The sequence below is a fragment of the Polyodon spathula genome, chromosome 16 (genome assembly GCF_017654505.1).
Source record: "Polyodon spathula isolate WHYD16114869_AA chromosome 16, ASM1765450v1, whole genome shotgun sequence".
NCBI classification, from domain to species: domain Eukaryota; kingdom Metazoa; phylum Chordata; class Actinopteri; order Acipenseriformes; family Polyodontidae; genus Polyodon; species Polyodon spathula.
In genome coordinates this window covers 35964370-35983011 of record NC_054549.1, presented here as the reverse complement: position 1 = coordinate 35983011, position 18642 = coordinate 35964370, and the positions used below count along the sequence as shown (strand labels likewise).

Below are 18642 nucleotides of genomic sequence, written 5' to 3'. Positions count from 1 at the left end.
CCGTCAATATACTGTTACCTTTAAGAGTAAAATCAAGTACAAGATACAGAAAATATAATTATGATTGAGAGAGTTTACAGGTGTCTCAACAGGTGTGTCTTGAGGAGGCGCCGGAAGGTGGTCAGGGACTGAGCAGTCCTCATATCCGTGGCGGGGTTATAAAGTTTAACATAATAAACAGGGTCTTCCACATTCATATTTATGAGGGTCAGAAATGTCACTATAAAAAGTCAGAAAGATCTGAGAATGTGTTTCTGTTTCGCACCTCAATCCCTAGATCACATGAATGCAACATTCAGAAAGAAAGATTGACCACAAGAGAGCTTTCAATGCTGCCACCCCGTCCAGAACACTAGCCTTTCAGCTTGCTGCAGTGTTTACAGTTCAGCGTTAAAAAGGGTAGAAAACTGGGCAACAACAGCAGCAAAAACTGGAACCTGTTGTGCGGGTCACTGCCCTCGCCTCGTTTTCATTTGAAACTGGAATAATTCCGCTTTTCAGCATAACTTCCAGTGCAACTCCTGCACAGATTGGGAATCGGTGTCGGGTAAGTGCATTAAAACCAGCTGTCGTAATAATACATACCATTATACAAATGAAAAAATACACTACCGTACAGCAAGCAAACTGTGTACTGTACATCACTGCAATAATAATGGAACAGGTTTTTTAATTGGAAACTGGCTCAGTAAGGTTCACTTTAACTACGCCTTGCAACATAAACTTCCAGTACAACTCCTGCAGAGATTGGGAATCGAGTAAATGCATTAAAAGCAGCCGTCGTAGTAATACACAACATTATACTAATTTAAAAATACACTACTGTACAGCAAGCATAAAGTATTTACTAGTATTCTACCAAAAGTAGAATAATATTAAATACTGTATATATTACTGTTTCAAAAACTATTTTCCCTAATGGTATTCGGTGCATTTGGGCAACTCAGAAATATGATCTTAGAGAACCACAAATATATAATATGTACACCACCACGCTCAATGCAAATAAAAAGCTTGCTATTAGTAAAAAGGCTAAAAGTTATAGGCATAACCAAACGATTCTGGGTAAAGCACTCATTTTACAGCAGCAAATGCTTTTTATTGTGCCATTCTTTTGGTTGCGATACCACTCATGCCACGAAGACAATGCTTTCTTTCAGCTCGTTCTTACTGTACCACAGTAAGCCTGTATGAAAGAGCAGTTTCTGTGTGTAGAAACAAGTGCTTCATGGGTTTTGAGCTTCAGCAGTTGGCTTTAGAGCTTTTGGTTATTACATAAACACATGGGTCACACTTTGATTGCTTGTCACGCAGCTGTTTGGCATTGACACTGACACATGAAACCTCTGCTCCGAAAACAGGACAGTTCAACAGACCACCCTAAATCTGGTTTCTAAAGGGGGATATATCGTGAGTTTCTTCATTCTTTGTGTTGTGATTGACTGGTGTATAATTTGTAAGATGAATTAAATTCTGGCTGAGATACAGAGTTTATTAAGTTGTTGGGTTTTTTGCTATAAAGTTTTTCCACACTTATAAAAATATTGATATCAAACATTTTTCTGTTGTAGCGTCGTCACGTTTGTCTTTTGTCAGATACAATTGTGAATGTTTGTTTTGTCAGGGGATTGGAAGGTGATATAGCGGGGTCTTTATTTGAAGGAGTACTGATATAATCTGTTAAGGCACTGAGTGGATGTGTGGACTGAATTGACACCACTAGTGGCACACATTGGCACCATTCATCGCAAACTGTTGACACACTTCAGCGAGTTTCTGTAGGCCCTGTGTTTCAGTGCAAGTGTGTGAGCTGTAGGTCAATGCCCTCAATCAGCTTTAGCATTTGGAACTTCCATTGACTGGAGAAGACATTTGCAGACTTTGATCTTTATACATGATTGTGTTAATGATTAAAACAGTAACTTTAAGAAGAGCAGAATCAAGTTTCAATCCTGCTGAAGTAATGTAAATGGATGGCAAATGATTGTTTTGTGTTTTTTTTCGTTTCATTTGGAAAAGCCGCACAGTTCCTGGTATTCAGCATTTTGCAGAATGCAAAAAGATATTATTTTGTTTTAGGTGAAAGTTTTTTTTTTTTTCCTGTTATGGATTTGTTTAATATTTTATATACTCTCTTGTAGTTATGATACCACTCATGCCACCATATTATATTGAAATCAGCTAAATGATCTCAGTATCTTGACATTCAACACAGTTATGTTGTCACATGGCATGGTATATATCTGATTAAAAAAATACGTCTAAAGCATTTGCTTGGGTGTTTTCTTTCTTTTTTCTTTCAGCACAAACTTAATTGCCCGCATTTCAATCACCTCTACAGAATTAAGATTGCCTGAAGCCGGTGTGCCCTGGCAGCGGAAGACAAGAAGACCAGCAATGTCTTACTATTCCAGAGTAGTGTTTTCCACACTCCACGCAGGTGCTGTCGGCAGGTTCTCAAAAGTGAAGCCAACCCAAGTTTTGCAAAGTTTTCCTGCCACATTGCACAAGCGAGAATGCCCAAGGTTCAGTACATCAGCAGCAGCAGCAGCCAATGCTGAAAAGGCCCTGTCTTTTAACTATGTGATTGTGGGAGCTGGATCCGCGGGGTGCGTGCTAGCTAATCGGCTCTCTGAAAACCCTGATGATTCGGTGCTTCTCTTGGAGGCTGGACCAAAGGACATGCTCTTCAACAGCAAGCGCTTGTCATGGAAGATCCATATGCCTGCTGCTTTGATCTATAACCTCTGCAATGACAAGTATAACTGGTACTATCATACCACGGCACAGAAGCACATGAATAAACGGGTTATGTACTGGCCCAGAGGGAGGGTATGGGGTGGATCGTCCTCCCTCAATGCCATGGTGTACATCAGAGGACATGCAGAAGACTATAACCGTTGGCACAACGAGGGGGCCACTGGATGGGACTATGAGCATTGCCTTCCCTACTTCAAGAAGGCCCAGGCTCATGAGCTGGGTCCAAACCAGTACCGAGGGGGCAGTGGGCCGTTACACGTGTCACGAGGCAAGACGGATCATCCACTACACCACGCGTTCATAGAGGCGGGCCAGCAGGCTGGATATCCATTCACAGATGACATGAACGGGTTTCAACAGGAAGGGTTCGGCTGGATGGACATCACTGTTCATAAAGGTAGCATACAGTACAATAGCGGAGGATTGTATTAAAAGTGGGCAGTTCCAGAGGAAACAAAATGTTGCTTTAGTTCATTTCTTACCACTTAATTTTAATATCAATTCAGGGTATACAGGTATTTCAGATACAACGCCATAGATAAACTGCTGCAGTCTGGCTGGTGTGCTTTTGGTCACACAGTCTGATTACAGCTTTACCACCAGAGTGTGTTGAACATGGGAGGGGATTAGGTACCAGCAACGTCTGTTACTTTACAAATTATTTAGTAATAATTTTAACTGAAGAACTAATTATATTTTTAAGAGTATAAGAGTATTTTACACCTAATCAGCATCCAAAAGTCGTAACTGTTTATGGTCATCCTCATGAGAATAAACATGCAATGTGAAAAATGTAAGTTTCAGATAGAAACATCATACATGCATTTTCAGGCTGTGTTAGGATGTAACGCCAAGTGGCAAAAATACATTAAAAAAAAAAAAAAAAAAAAAAGTTTCTGATGTTTAAAAAGCAATTTAAAAAAAAAAAAAAGTCATCCCCAGCTGCTGTCTATTACGGGTAACATTTTATGGAACACAATTTACTGAATTAGATATTATATTACATTTGTTGTATTGATGTTACTACTTCCACTCAGTAGTATAGTATGTGCCTAATGAAATGTGGAATTCCCACTCGTGTAATGCTTTCTTCAGGTCAAAGATGGAGCTCAGCTAGTGCCTACCTACGTCCAGCTCTCACACGGCCGAACTTAAAAACTGCCGTGAAAACCCTCACAACAAGAATTCTGTTTGAGGGAACGAAAGCTGTGGGAGTCGAGTACATGCAGAAGGGACAAAAGAAGAAGGTACAGTTGTGGTTAAACTGGGTTTTATACAATATGAAGCTGTATTCTCTGGGGGAGGCCACAGTAGGAGGTCTTCTTTAGTTTAAATCCGAGTTAGTTTGATGTTATAAAATGATTCACACCATCGCATTGAGCCACGGAATGCCATGTAGGTAATAACTGAGCAAGCCTTATCTGTCACTATGAATTATTAGTTGAAGAGGAATTACAAAAAATGAATTTATGATCGTTATCTGATTCCAATGAACAAACCACCCCCATAGCAATGAAACTTAAATATTTTTTTCTCATTAACTTTCTTTGTTCCTGCTGTCAGTGGCAACTGATAACACCGTGTAACAATTTTTTTTTTTGTTCCTGGGTAGTAAGTGTTATTTCCAAATTGCTTATGCCTCAAAAGTATAGAAAATGGCTATTATTCCCCACAAACTTTGCTTTTGTGACCAGGACAGTGATATTTCAAAATATCACTATTTCCAATGGGAAAACGGGCAAATGTGTGTCTTTTCGTTCACATAAAGTCAGAAAAAAACAACATATGAATCCAAATTAACATGTATTTATACTAAAGTAATACAAAAATGACTACAAAAGATTTAGAAGTGAGTAGTTTTTCGAGATTTACGATTATACTGTAAATACAGTATAATCGTAAATCTCGAAAAACTACTCACTTCTAAATCTTTTGTAGTCATTTTTGTATTACTTTTTGCATGTACAAAAATTGTGTTACATAGTGTAATTTGCATAGCCTACATTTACTACATTTAAAAAAAAAAAAAAAAAAAAAACCCCAAAGTCATGAAAGGTGATATCATAGCTGAATGTTCTTTCATTTCAAGGTATATGTTCTTTAAACACACCATGAAATATGCAAATATTTGATGTCATCTGTGCTCGGGCAGACTTTTTTTCAGATAATATTTTTTTCATATTTTGAAATACATTTAAATAGCTGTAAATGTTTACTTTGTATAGATTAAAAAACGTTTAACCTTCTGTGTAAGCAGGCGTTTACAGTTTAATCTATCACACATTTTCAATAAAAATTTTGATTACGTTTAGTATTCAATACCTTTGTATTTAATTAAAAAAATAATTTAGATTTCCATATTGTATTTCATTTTATTGGTTTACAATTATGAAGATACTGTAAATGATGTAATGAAAAAATGGGAAATTCAAGATTCCCACAAAACAACTCTTCCGTTTAGTAAAATATTATTGAGTATTATTATTAGTTTATTTTGTCCAAGGCAACTTACAGAGACTAGGGTGTGTGCTCTATGCATCAACTGCATAGTCACTTACAACAACGTCTCAACCGAAAGACGGAGCACAAGGAGGCTAAGAGACTTGCTCAGGGTCAGACAATGAGTGAGCTGGGATTTGAACCAGGGACCTCCTGGTTACAAGCCCTTTTCTTTAACCACTGGACCATTCAGTCTCCTCATGAATGTTTTCAAATCTAATTTCCCAGGTTTATGCCAACAAGGAGGTCATTGTGAGTGGAGGTTCGATCAACTCACCACAGCTTCTCATGCTGTCCGGAATTGGAAATGCAGATGACCTTAAAAACCTGGAAATCCCTGTTGTGTCTCATCTTCCAGGTCAGAAGGAATTAGTTCACTTGAACTTATGATTTTACATTATTGAGGTGTGCGTGCCATTTAAATTGGACCACTGCGGTTTTAACACATATTTTACATAAACAACACCTTTTTTTATCACTATATGCCCATTTCTTTAGAGTGAAAATACCATAACAGTATGATCGCAATTGACTTTTAAAAAGGGTGCCCCATACCAAGATGAAGCTAAAACCTAACGAGAGTAAGAGTAAGTAATGAGCACACCTTCCATCAGCCACACCAGGCATGGTACTGCTGGGGAAACCGCAGGTTCAACGCTGCCCCCCGTACTGGATCCTCTGTTTTCTGTTGTCTTCCAGGGGTTGGACAGAACCTTCAGGATCATCTGGAGCTGTACGTGCAGCAGCAGTGTACTCAACCCATTACTCTCTACCGGGCTCAGCAACCCTTCCTAATGGTTAAGATTGGCCTGGAGTGGCTTGGGAGATTTACAGGTACCATCACATTGATCTAGACTGGTATTACATTTGATTACCAGGAAATGCCAGTATCAGCGATTGTCACTGTTAAAACCCAGGAAGTACCATTTAAAATGCTGCAGATATGCTGTAATAATCTTGAATAGATCTGTTTGTGTAACCTGCACAGTAGGAACATTTAGAAGGTATAATGCTGTGGTACAAATGTTGCTGTAATATAAAATGTTTTGCGTGTCTTCTCTTCGTGGTTAATTGGCTGCCATGAAAGCACAGCTAATTGTATTTTTTTCCCTCTAGGATATGGTGCAACCTCCCATTTAGAGTCTGGAGGATTCATCAAAGGACACCCGGGCGTGACTCATCCTGATATCCAGTTTCACTTCCTCCCATCCCAAGTTATAGATCACGGACGAGTGAATCCGAAAATAGAGGCGTATCAAGTAAGTATAAGCAAAGGGGCTTCCCAGGAAAACGAGCGAAACTATCTTGAATTACTAGTTCAGTCAGGAAACTCATGAGACATAAAGCGTAGATTAAACACTACTACATTATACATATTTACACTACATTCTTTGGCCTTTGACCTCGCCTTTCGAGGTGCTTGTCCATAAATTAGCTTGGAGATAAGTGGAGAAGCTGACTGTAGGGAAGCCATGGGCAGGGAGGCAGGATAGCTGCCCCCCATTAGACAAAGACAAAAAACAGGTGGAGGCTGGGGAGGAGGAGGAGAACTCTGGTGCACAGCAGGGACGTAATAGGTTGAGGTAATATAAATCCCTTCCTTGCAGATCGCTGGAGATGTTGTTTATCGAAAAACAAATAAGATACTAGCTGATCTGGTATTGGAAGCACCTAAAATATAATTGTTGTTTACGTGATTTGATCTAAGGTTAAAGCAAGTGCCTGAACCACCACTTTGCTTAATTTCTAAGATGTACTGAATAAGCAATTTTCAATGCTTTATACATACCTTGTTTATTTTATTATGTAGGTTCATGTTGGGCCAATGAGAAGCGCAAGCAGAGGCTGGCTTAAGCTGAAGAGTGCCAATCCACAAGACCACCCGATTATTGAGCCGAACTACCTGTCAACGGGTAAGTGGTTTCAAATCTTTAAAAACGTGGTTTACTTACTTTTAACGATAGAAGTCCAGGGACTTTAATGTTGGTTATCACAAAGTCCCCTTTTAATGATTTAAACAACTCCTGGTTTTAAATTATTTAAATTATTCACTGTTTAGATCTGTATTGCCGTAATTTAGATTTGCATACTGCTACTGTGTGAAGTCAATGCACCAGCCCAACACGTTAATATTGTATGTGAAATGAAATACAGTACACTTAAACCTGATTCTGTTTCATCATATAATAATATTTTGGGGTTCATACATAAGTGACCCAGTCTTGGATATTTTCTAGGCACTGTTCTTGTTGGATATATATGGCTACATATTTCTGAGATTACAGATGGAGTTCAGCTCAGGTGAAATAATATCTGGTTTATTTCACCTCTTTATTTTAAATATACAGATATTGATGTCTGGGAGTTCAGACAGTGTGTCAAACTTTCGAGGGAAATTTTTGCCCAAAAAGCCTTCGACAAATTCCGTGGCCAAGAAGTTCAGCCAGGCGTCAATGTCCAGACAGACAAGGAAATCGATGCCTTCGTTAGAGAGAAGGCCGACAGTGCCTACCACCCCTCCTGTACCTGCAAAATGGGGCAGCCCTCCGACCCCATGGCTGTGGTGGACCCCGAAGCCAGGGTGATGGGGGTGGAGAACCTACGAGTGGTGGATGCGTCCATCATGCCAAGTGTGGTTAGCGGGAACCTTAACGCACCAACCATCATGATCGCTGAGAAAGCTGCCGACGCCATCAAGGGCCTTCCATCCCTCCATGAGAAGAACGTACCTGTTTACAGAGCTAAAACCCAGCAGTGAATGGGTGGAGAAAATACAACCAACACGAGTGATTACAGACAGTTGGTACCCAGCTGGTGAGGTGCCATTCTGCCTTACTCATCTCCAGTTTGAATGGCTTGACCATCAACAAACAGGTGTTTAAACCTGGAGAGGTGCTTTTTTATTTTTTATTTTTTTTTAAAGTACAGATTAATGACAGATCATTTTAAAAGCAGTAATAATGTTTTTTAAAACATTTCCTTGCATTGTTTCCTAGCCTATTTTAAACTGACACTTTTTAAAATCTTTTTTACATGTCTTAAATTCCGTTGTGAATGGTAAATTAATCAGCGTGCAGAAACCCTTTTTTTTTATACAAAGCAAGATTAAGCAGAATAATAAAGGTCTTTATTATTGAAATTCCAGGAGCACAGAAAAGGGGTTAATGCTCTACTTTTGTGAGCCGTATTAATAATGAATTATTGATTAGATTAACTGAATGTGACCTATTACAGTTTATACTTAATCTTCTATTAATCATGTCCCGCTTTTTCAAATGATAGTGTTAGTGTACCATTACATTCAGTTTAATCAACAGGTAATAATTGAGGCTTGCAGTTTCAGTTTAAACCAAACAGAAAGAATATAATGTTCCTGTCTCACTTGAGCACTGCACACTCTTTCCTGATTAATACACTCTTCAAAGCTGGTTTGCTTCCTTGTCCACTCAATATTCCAGAAAAACCTAGTTAATTCAAGGCCGTTTGTCTCTTCATATTTTTGCGCTACAGTGTATGTAGTCTAATCTAAAGAATATGTAGCATTACTGACTATCGTATATCCGGTGTCATGTTGAATTTAAAAATCCAGTTGTGTTTATTGGAATTATTAGGATGTCATCTCACAGTTTGATCCAGGACAGAATTAAAATAAATACTTTACAGATCATTAATGATACAAAATCAAGAAACACCAGGTACTATACAGTACATGCTGCTACTGTAGTGTTGTACAAGAAATAAAGGGGGAAACTTGAATACAAACTTCAAAGAACACAAGTAGTATTTTCAACCATGTACATTACCACAGATTATTGTTTTCTCCTTAATATTAGTTTTAACATTTTTTATCCATATAATATTTAAATACATATTTAATTCAAAACTGCTATTAAAAATGATTAAATTGCTGTGTTTTTGTAAACTCTAATACATTACTTTTCAAGATTTTTTGTTTGTTTGTTTTATTCCTTTACTTGCAAACTGGTTTAATTAGAGAAATAAACTGCAGTGCTTGGTGAGTTTATTACATACCCAAGCATCATAAGGTGGCATTAAAATACAAATATAGATCTCACTATACCATACATACAGTCACAGGAAAGTACAAATTAGCTCACCTTATTACACAAAGATTGGAATTTCATATAAAAGAACAAACAGCACTATACATTTACTTATGCAATAACAGACCGCTATGTGCTAATATTTAAATACCATTGGTATAGAATTAAAACAATTCAGTTTTCAGGAATCCCTGACATGAGGTAAAAGTAACTTGGTTTAGTCTTTAGTTATCAACACAATTTACAAGAACTGTTCAAAAAGAATGCATATTAGATTAGATGATACCAGTAATTGCTACGTACAGTACAATGTGTGTTTGAAACGGTTCTTCATATGATAAATTACAGTCTCGAATTTACAAAAGACCAGAACACATTTTCACATGAACAGTTCAAGAGCCCTTTCTGTATGCACATCCATTGCTAAATACTTTTAAGGTATTTCTCTATACTGGTCAGGAATTTGAAAGTGTAGTTTATTTCAAGGTAATCAAATATTCATTTTTTTTCTGTGTTATTTTTTTTATGACTAAAAACTTTTCATGTCATTTTTTTTCAGATTGTCAATAAACATGGTTCGAGTCCAGAAGGGAACTTGTGTAAAATGCCATATTTGAAACAGTTATTTAAAACACTTGATATGTTTCTGCAATCTCGTCCAGTGGTACTATTAAGAACATTGTAACATGGAGATATGGGGGTGCTATTGTTTTACCGCTTGTTATCATCTCACATTTTACAGGGTTTGAAAAATTTGATCTCAAAATACCATACTGTGGTATGCTGTTGCCCAAATATATGAATAAATCCAGCTAATGAATCCAATACAAATGAGACATTTTACTGAAACTGCAGTTTAAAAACCTACTGACAGGAAGGGACTGTGTGTGCCGGGATGCAATGCTAACTTAATGTCATCCTATAAGATGCAGCAGTGTTGTGCTGTAGCAATGCTTTTTCAAGACTGACGAACAGAACACTGACTTTTTATTTTAGATCAGACAATGGCTAGAACAATCAAAAACAGGAACATTCAGATATCCTGAAGCCACTGGCCAAGCACCAATAGAAGGGCTGGTAAACAAGTACAAGTCTTTACGCAGAGGTCCACAATGAAGATAAGGAAGGTGTCATTTGCATAATCATGACCCCAAATCAACTGTACAGTGCACTGTACATAATGCCATTTAATTTTATAACTTGGATCAGTTTGGCTCTATAAGTATCCATTTTAAAGTATCAGGGTTTTTATCAACTATTTATTTGCAAAGGCAATTTGAAATGGACCCTTGAAAGCACTGCTACATGACAGTTATAAAAAGTAAAGCAGAGAATTGTGATTACTTTTAAGGTATTTCTGTCAAACATTTCAATCCCTGTAAACAACGTTACGTTTGCTTCATTTTATCTGTCGGATCAGGCAGCCTCATTAATACACCAGATTGGTTGAGACTTTAACCAATTGGTGTAATTGTTTTGCACAGGATATGCAAAAAATGGCCACAAGCATACATAGCATTGCAACTTTTCAAGTGTGTTAAAGCAAATGCCATTTTGGCTTTTAAAATCAGCATCATTTTGCTTTTGCTTTACTGTATAGTGAGATAAACATTACAGTGAAAGGAAATGTTATTTCCGTTTTCAAAAAACACAATCATTATCGTTTTACTTTGTTTTATTTTTTGAGAACATTAGGACGTTGCTAAAAGAACAAGCTATTTCGATTGCTGAAAACACATTTTTGCATATCCTGTGTAAACATATATTCACATTGACTTAAAACGTATTCTTAAAAAGAAAGGATGCATCTTAGCAAAAAGAAAAGGCTGTTATACTATAGTAGTCTATGTCCCTAATAAAATAACATCAATCTATTTGATAAGAATGATAATAATTAAGAACCATATTGCTGCTTTTTGTGTTTTTCGAATACAGTACCATAAAATATAGAACATCTCTTTACAAATTTACATTTGTATTATATATATATATATATATATATATATATAGATATATATATATATATATATATATATATATAATGTTAACATGTCAGTATATATATGATACTTTATACATTTGTTGTATCAAATTAAGTTGTAAACCTGACTGCAAGTACAATATATTATATATAATGCCTTATATATATATATGAGATATATATATATATAATATAAATATATATATATATAATATATATATATATATATATATTATATTTTATTTTTTTCCCCAGTGTGTAATGCATTTATTATGATGGTCATAGAAACAGACTAAATCTCTAAATAGCTTGATAATACAATAAATAAAAGTGATATTGGTTTGTGTAAACTAGTATAATTTAGTGACTGAAAACTAATGTCGGTGGCGCCATTGAAAGAACAATTTGAAAAAAAAATGTAGAAGAGTTTCAAGATTCAGGTTACATCTGGATACATACAGTGGATATGCTGTTGTCTTTTTGCAATGGAAATGTATTTTCTTGATATGCTAACGCAGTACAAAGTGGTTGAGATAATGACACTCTCTATCTGATTGTCATCACCAGTGACACACCTCGCGTGCTAGAATGCATGTATGTTTCTATTTCTCGACCCCACAGTGGGGGGGGCTGTGTACCTTACCAAAGGAGGTTTCTCTCTAGAGTTCAGAGTGTAACTATTAGTAGGTCTGTTCTCCCCAATTAAAAGAGACACCTGTTTCCAAAGCACTCTATGGCTTCAGCTGGCTGCGTCAATCACACTTTCCCAAATCGCCTGTTGATCCAGTTAGTGACTTAAAATATTCCAGCAAGGCACTTCTTTTGTTTGTTACCCAATCCGTGTATTTTCCCTTTTAGCAAGTGCTATAAAGTCGTAATGCATATCATTTCGTCTGCTAAATCCTCCTCGTATTTCACAGAGTCTGGTTCTTCATCGCTGTAGCCAGCACCTAAGTCGTGAAGCTCATAGTCCCACCTGCTTAAAATGGGGAACACTTCTCCATTGGCGGGAGCCGTCATGTTGCCATTGAGAAGATTGCTCGCTGCGCTTTCCATCTCGTCTATTGTCATGTCGCAAGCGTCCGCAATCTCATGCTTTGTGGCCGATACAAACTTTGGATCTTTCGCGTACCTTCCCAGTCCTTTAGATATTAATACCTGAAAGGAGAAGAATTGTATTTTATTAGAATTTATTTTTATTTATTTGTATTACAATTATCCAGTTAAATTAACAGTCAGCAAATATTAACTACATGGAAATTATCCAACAAAAAAAAAAAAGCCATGAACTGTTGTAGATTTAATAGTTCGGACCAATTTTCTTCCCAAAGTCATAAAATCTCTGCAGTAGAAATAGATATTTTTATGCAATGATTAATTGCTTTATAGTATTCCACCTACCGCCTCAACCAAACTGGCTGCGCTCCCTCTCTTTTCATGGTATTTATGTCGAAACTCTGCAGGGATCTTTAAGTGTGCAGGCGTGTATGCCTTGTAGGGATAATCAGGGTCATCTGTGTACCAGGAGCTCGTGTGCAGGGATGCAAGGCTGCCGTTGACATGGTCTCTGCGGTGGGGTCTGTCCACGCGGATGAGAGGGGTGTAGTAGGGAGGGCGCTCCTTGCTGACGGGAGTGTCTGGCGGGGTCGCCCAAGAGCGAGTTGACCGTGTTGGCGAGAGCCTTTGAGCTCTGTTAGAATCTAGTCCTGCTACAGCCATCACCTATTTCACACCAAACACAAGTATTACACATTGTACATTTTATAATGCCCACTTTTTCATTTCCCCTTAATAGTTGTGTTGCAAATGCACCCTCCATTAAATATCCCAGTCTAAATGGCATTACAGCACAGTGGACTATTTCAGTGGAATTACTGTCATCCCTGGAATTGTATATTTTAAAGTTATAGTACAACTAGGATATTAACTTTCCATTTTAAACCGTACAGATATTTTACTAAAGTTTTCTGAATTTTGAATTACACTTGAGCACTGTACTTGAACAAACTATTAAATGTCTCATAATTTGCAGCAAAAACAGAAATAAGCCATGACCCAAAGTCTTTCTTTTACTAAGGAAGCCGAGAAATACTGACCACCTAATTCCATATCAATCGCACTTGATCTGCAGTAGAAAACAATCAATCTAGGACATGAATTAGAGACAGAAAACTAGAACCTCTACAAATCACGGCTATAGACAGATAAAAACACACTGAATTCATACTTAAACACATTGGAAACTGCAGGGAGCTTAATGACTAAAATACACAGGAAATGGAACAGAAATCCTTTGTTAAAAATACAATCTTCAGTACTAGTTCCGTAACACTGAAAACTAACCCTACAAACAGAGCACACAATAACCTTGTTCTCTAAAAAGTGACATGTCCACTGTGTCTGGTATATGAGTCATAAGCAGCAAGTAGCAGCAAGTTTCAGCTCTGCAGTTGAATCAGTGACACTGACTCAGCTCAAAGGAGATGCTAAGCTACCTGGTGCTGCATTAAATGCAGTGGGAGGGCGGTGCGCTGGTGGAACGCAGGAGTCAGCGGGACTTCATCTTGGCTGCCTTGTCTACGCAGACACTCAAAGTTAAAGGATGGCCTCCGGTTCGCTGAAAAGTAAAACAAAACGCAACACACTCCGCAGTGAAAATTGTTTCAACGGCACATGCAGCCATTAACAGACCTATGATTAGTAAAAGTGGTTCCGTTCAAACTCGCGACACGCTCAACAACTGGATTCTGCTTCACTTCACACGCTCCAACGTCGGAAGACCCAGCCCTTTCTCTTACCTGTTAATCGATTGCTCCCTTTTTTCTAAACTGGGATTCTCTAAGGCTTTGCATGCAAGATTCAATAATCTTTACACTCACTAATATTTTGCCTCACATGAGCAATCATAGAGGTTTTGTTTTTACATTGAGGTGTCAGTTTCCTTTAATGAATTTCAAGACCCGAAACAGCCTGCCTTTACCATCGAAGGGTTGCTTAAAATAAGAGTCTCCCCATTTTAAAGCACTTTTTTTTCTGTTTATTCTTTTATACTAATTTAATGCAGACTAATTCTTTTGAATCTGGACTAGCTTGTCCACTCAATGGGTTGCTACATATGATAGGTGCATTTCAAATGGAAAGAAGTACAGTACATATGAAACATTACTGTCTCGCAACTGGATTAGTGCCAATCAATCTGATCTGCCTTTTTATAGAAGATTCAAAGTTGCAGAATCGTTTGAGTGTTTTTTTTCCCCCCCCCCCATAAATCACTGTGCAAAATTTTAGAACCATTTATGGAGGCAGCAATGGGTTTAGACTTGATGCGCCTCAGTACAAAGGATAAGCACATCAACACACTGTGGCACTTTCCTTTTGCAAGTGATTTTGGGTTATTGGCAGAGCACAGAGTTAGACTCTCTAACTTAAACCCTATGCGCCTAGGCTCAGGAACTCAATCCCAAAAGGTATTCGGGACTCAGACAAATCCTTCAAAACTAACTTGAAGACTCTGGCATTTGTATCTCAGTTTAATTAGTGTTGTTTTATTACGTACAGTGTTCATTATTACAGTACATGTGCGTTGCTTTGTAAGTCTATTTGTGGTTGCGATTGTTGCTGTTGCTGTGGTTCTTATCTTCAAAGAAGTATAATCTCTATAGCCAGCTGTGCAATGTGTCAGTATGAACTTTGGTAGTTTCACAGACAATGAGGTTGGCTATACTGTTTAGAACAGCAGGAGGATCCAGGACAAAAAAGGGTTCCACATCCCTGACTCACCTTGGGGCGTGGGAGGGAGCAGCCGTCTCCTTGGAGAACGCCGGGGGTCATGATAACTGTGCTGATCCTGCTCATCGTAGTATCCATAAGGGTGATGGTAGCCTTTAGGGGTTTCATAGTCAAGGTCACTGCTGTGAAATCTCTCGTGGTGTTCCTTATATGATCTCCTGGAATAGGAAGATGCATGCACAGAGGTTACTGATGAGACAGTAGAAACTCACACTTACTAACTGTCAGGGTTCATTAAAGAGTCAGTCACCCGTCTCCTGACAGCACGCTGTCTTCTTCATACAGCTCCTCCCCGCTGTAATACTCCTGCTCTCCGGAGTAGCGATCCTCCTGGTGGTGCTCATCCATAGGAGGCTCTCCACGCCGGATAGTGGGGAAGCGGCCCTCCCCAGAGTCGGACCTACAGAGGCACACGCACATCGCTCAGCTGTGTTCTTCATTGCGCGGCCATGTGCTTGCATGCACATAGCGTACATTTCAGGTGCTTTGTGGCTTGGAACTTGGTTTCAGCCCACTGTAGGGCACACCAGGGGAGACTTGGGGGTTGATACAGCAAAGCTGCTTCAAACTAGGTCTCCTGGCCTCTGGAACCAGATTCTTGAAAAAGTGACTTTGTGTTCGCTCAGCTTTAGTTTTGGTGATATACTTATAATTGCTTATTTAGAAACAAAACCATTATGGCCATGTATCAATTACTATTCTATTTAGATACTAGTTAGTTTATCATTAGGTTTCTACAGTATATTGTGTATTTGCTACGCAGACAATTCAAGCATGCAGTCAAGTCTTCCTATTTTGCCATTTTAAAGCACTTTTTTCGGTTTATTTTTTCATACTAATTGAATGCAGACTAACTCTTTTGACATTATAGTGTGCATTTGCTACCCAGACAACTCAAGCATGCACTCACGCAACGTTAGTTACAGTAAGGGTTACAATATCATGCTGTCCTCTTTCCTGTCTCAGTATCAACCAAATGGTAATAAACACATAGCAACATTTGAAACTCAAAGTTTGTTAGACTTAAATTCATAAACCTTCAATTTTGTATTATGCTGTATTTACTGTAGAAATTGACCCTTTTTCTAAAAAGAATATGTTGGTAAAGTAATAATATATTTGTTAGACTTATGTCATAACTGGCCAGGAAAGAGTCCGCATGTGATCTATCAAGTCACCTACCAGTGCTGATGTATTTCAGGAAAACCGCCACCGATGACCATAGACAAAAATATATACAGATTCTAGAGACATGTTCGACAGTGGACATACCTAATATATGTTTCATAGTAGTGGGTCCTATCCAAGAAGGCATAGAAATGGTTGAGAGAAAGTATTTTGGTTAGGTAATCAAGGAATGAAAATGAATACAAAAGGTCAATGCACCATATACAGTATACAGTAATCTGCACCATATACAATATACAGTATGCAGTATGTACAGTATATGACACATATATGCATATGCATTTTTAATGTTGGATTAACATGTATGGATGCAAGAATAAGAAAACTGATACGGGAGAGGGAATGGAAAGGTTCAAGTCATGCGGGTTGAAAGTCATTATGTCTTTTTTATGTCATATTATTGGAACTGTGTCAACTTGTTTATCACGTAAAGCCTTGGGAACAAGTTGTCATTTTATATCATAACGTATATAGCGGTGTGCAGATATTTAAGTTTCCCCAAGTAATTTCCTTCAGCTTATTATTCTTTTTTGTAAACAGTTTTGTAAAGAGGGCAACAGGATTCTAAAAGACCTGTACCTTTTAAAAAGTAAGTAGAGCGGTTCCAAAAAATATAGTGTTACCCATCCCCACGTGCTGCCACAACTGTTTAAATAACGTACTGTACCTGCAATTTTTCTTTTCACTGTTAACATCCTGACAACTTTTTACACTTAGAACTTGTTAGAAGTCTGTTTCAAAGCTCTTTTCAAAATGTCCGCTCTAGTGCGCTAGGGTTTGAGATCTGTCCTCTAAATCATTGCAGGAAGAGCGACTGAAAAAACAAACATAACAACAAGCGCTCTAGCTATTCTGTTCCGTACCACATCATGGATCATTATTGCTGTGTTACCTGTTTGACAATGTGGGAACTAATCCTTGCACTACCAGTGCACTGGAACAGACATTTTAAACTTGTAGCAACACGTGGGAACGTGTAACGATATATTTTTTTAATGGAAAGTCACAAAGCAATTTACTCCCAATTGTCTTAACATTTTTCTGGAAGGAGAAAAAAACATTAGCAGTTGTTTTCTCTTTTTTTAAATGTAGTGCCAATGACAGCTTGGAGTAAACGGTTTTGTGAATTTCCCACTTCACGCACTGTTGCCATTTCTTTTTAACACTGAATCCATACAGTCTTTGAAAAATCCACGTTAGTTACTCAGTTCATTATTGCTTGGATAATGTAACCCCCTTTAGTAAAGGAATATGCTCTTTAGCCATAAACCACAAAACTGTATGATCTGATTAACAGATACCAACTTTTTATCATTATTATAAAATACATCATATCAGAAAACAACTTTAGTACTACTGAAGCGTCAGAAAGAATGTAGTAAGACAGACAAGCAACAACAGTGACAAAGCGATCCTGCAGAGGCAGGCAGGTTGTTGTAAACAGATGGTTCTGATAGCGAGGAAGTGATGAGGAAAGCATGATTAGTCAGACCCATCTTTCTCATTGGCAGTTTCTCTGTCAAACTTAGGTTATCTGTCTATTCATCATCTGTCTAGGCTAAACAAAAAGATTCTCAAAAGTGACTTACCAAAAAAAAAAAAAAAAACCACAATATTTTCTCACCATTAACAAACATAGGGTTACACATAAGTAAACCAACACTCAAAACATGAATACAACTATTAATACTGACTCATTAACAGATTAAGTTACTCTATGAAAAGCTTAGATATCCATCAGGTTTCATTGCCTGATAATCTCGGAATACCTTACCTATAATAACATAAATTCGTTCTGTGAAACCGTGCAGTTATGTATTCTAGATTTTCCATTTCACTTGGACGTTCTTTCGTTTGCATTAAAAATACTTCCGTTACCTTTTGCTGCTGGTTTTTCTGTGCTTTTCATACAGATCTCCCTTGAAGTATGGCCCATGGGAAGGGTAACCGTTGGCGGAGAGATGTTCGTAGCTCCGATGGCCATGGTGTTTTCCGTTAGGAATGAGGGGCATGTTGGCATTGTTGAGGTTGGCATTGGTGGAGTTTGGTGATGTCTTTGAGGCCGAGTTGTGGTTGTGATGGTTATGAGACAGGGAGTTCTCAGTTTTGCTGGACAGAGACGGCCTCTCAGTATCAAAGGCTTGTATTTTGACCTGCAGAGGGCGCTGTGTGGCGTTGGTCTGTTTTGCAGAGTTCCTTCTGTTGTCATTGCCATTGACATGATTCACATGGTTGCCGAAGAGGCCACCATTTCTCTGGAACACAAAGAGCTCTAGTCATTAAGACGAAAGAATTCATATTATACTGCAAGTCCTCTTTCTAAGTGTGAGAGCATGGCTTTTTTTCATTTTCAAAATGTGT

The 18642-nt window shown here is 38.0% G+C and overlaps 2 protein-coding genes across 4 annotated transcripts in view; one reads left to right on the top strand and one right to left on the bottom strand.

Annotated features, from left to right (window-relative positions):
* The first annotated feature begins 240 nt into the window (after positions 1–240).
* LOC121328247 (choline dehydrogenase, mitochondrial-like) lies at positions 241–11263 on the top strand. Of its 2 annotated transcripts, none has more exons than XM_041272817.1 (8): positions 241–547; positions 2304–3157; positions 3856–4007; positions 5488–5617; positions 5959–6093; positions 6376–6518; positions 7070–7172; positions 7608–11263. In XM_041272817.1, exons 2-8 carry the CDS (start codon positions 2398–2400, stop codon positions 8015–8017), a joined length of 1833 nt encoding a protein of 610 aa, XP_041128751.1. In that variant the 5' UTR covers positions 241–547; positions 2304–2397; the 3' UTR covers positions 8018–11263. The 2 variants fall into 2 exon arrangements, with proteins under 2 accessions (XP_041128751.1, XP_041128752.1); XM_041272818.1 differs by lacking the exon at positions 241–547 and adding an exon at positions 1309–1410.
* A 294-nt stretch (positions 11264–11557) lies between these two features.
* The window catches only part of LOC121328825 (voltage-dependent L-type calcium channel subunit alpha-1D-like), a 90505-nt gene continuing 83420 nt past the window's right edge, over positions 11558–18642 (bottom strand). Inside the window, exons 45-51 of one of the 2 annotated variants that reach the window (XM_041273914.1) lie at positions 18160–18536; positions 16366–16392; positions 15344–15493; positions 15085–15251; positions 13800–13921; positions 12706–13026; positions 11558–12462 (exon numbers count right to left, since the gene is read on the bottom strand). In XM_041273914.1, coding sequence (XP_041129848.1) covers positions 12169–12462; positions 12706–13026; positions 13800–13921; positions 15085–15251; positions 15344–15493; positions 16366–16392; positions 18160–18536 — 1458 coding nt within the window. In that variant the 3' untranslated portion in view covers positions 11558–12168. The remainder of the gene's footprint in view (positions 12463–12705; positions 13027–13799; positions 13922–15084; positions 15252–15343; positions 15494–16365; positions 16393–18159; positions 18537–18642) is intronic. The other variant, XM_041273913.1, reaches the window with a different exon arrangement.

Coding starts and splice junctions, on each gene's coding strand:
- LOC121328247 (XM_041272817.1), top strand. CDS start 2,398: ATGTCTTACTATTCCAGAGTAGTGTTTTCCACACTCCACGCAGGTGCT. Junction 3,158..3,855: donor GGACATCACTGTTCATAAAG/GTAGCATACAGT, acceptor TGCTTTCTTCAG/GTCAAAGATGGAGCTCAGCT. Junction 7,173..7,607: donor GCCGAACTACCTGTCAACGG/GTAAGTGGTTTC, acceptor TTAAATATACAG/ATATTGATGTCTGGGAGTTC.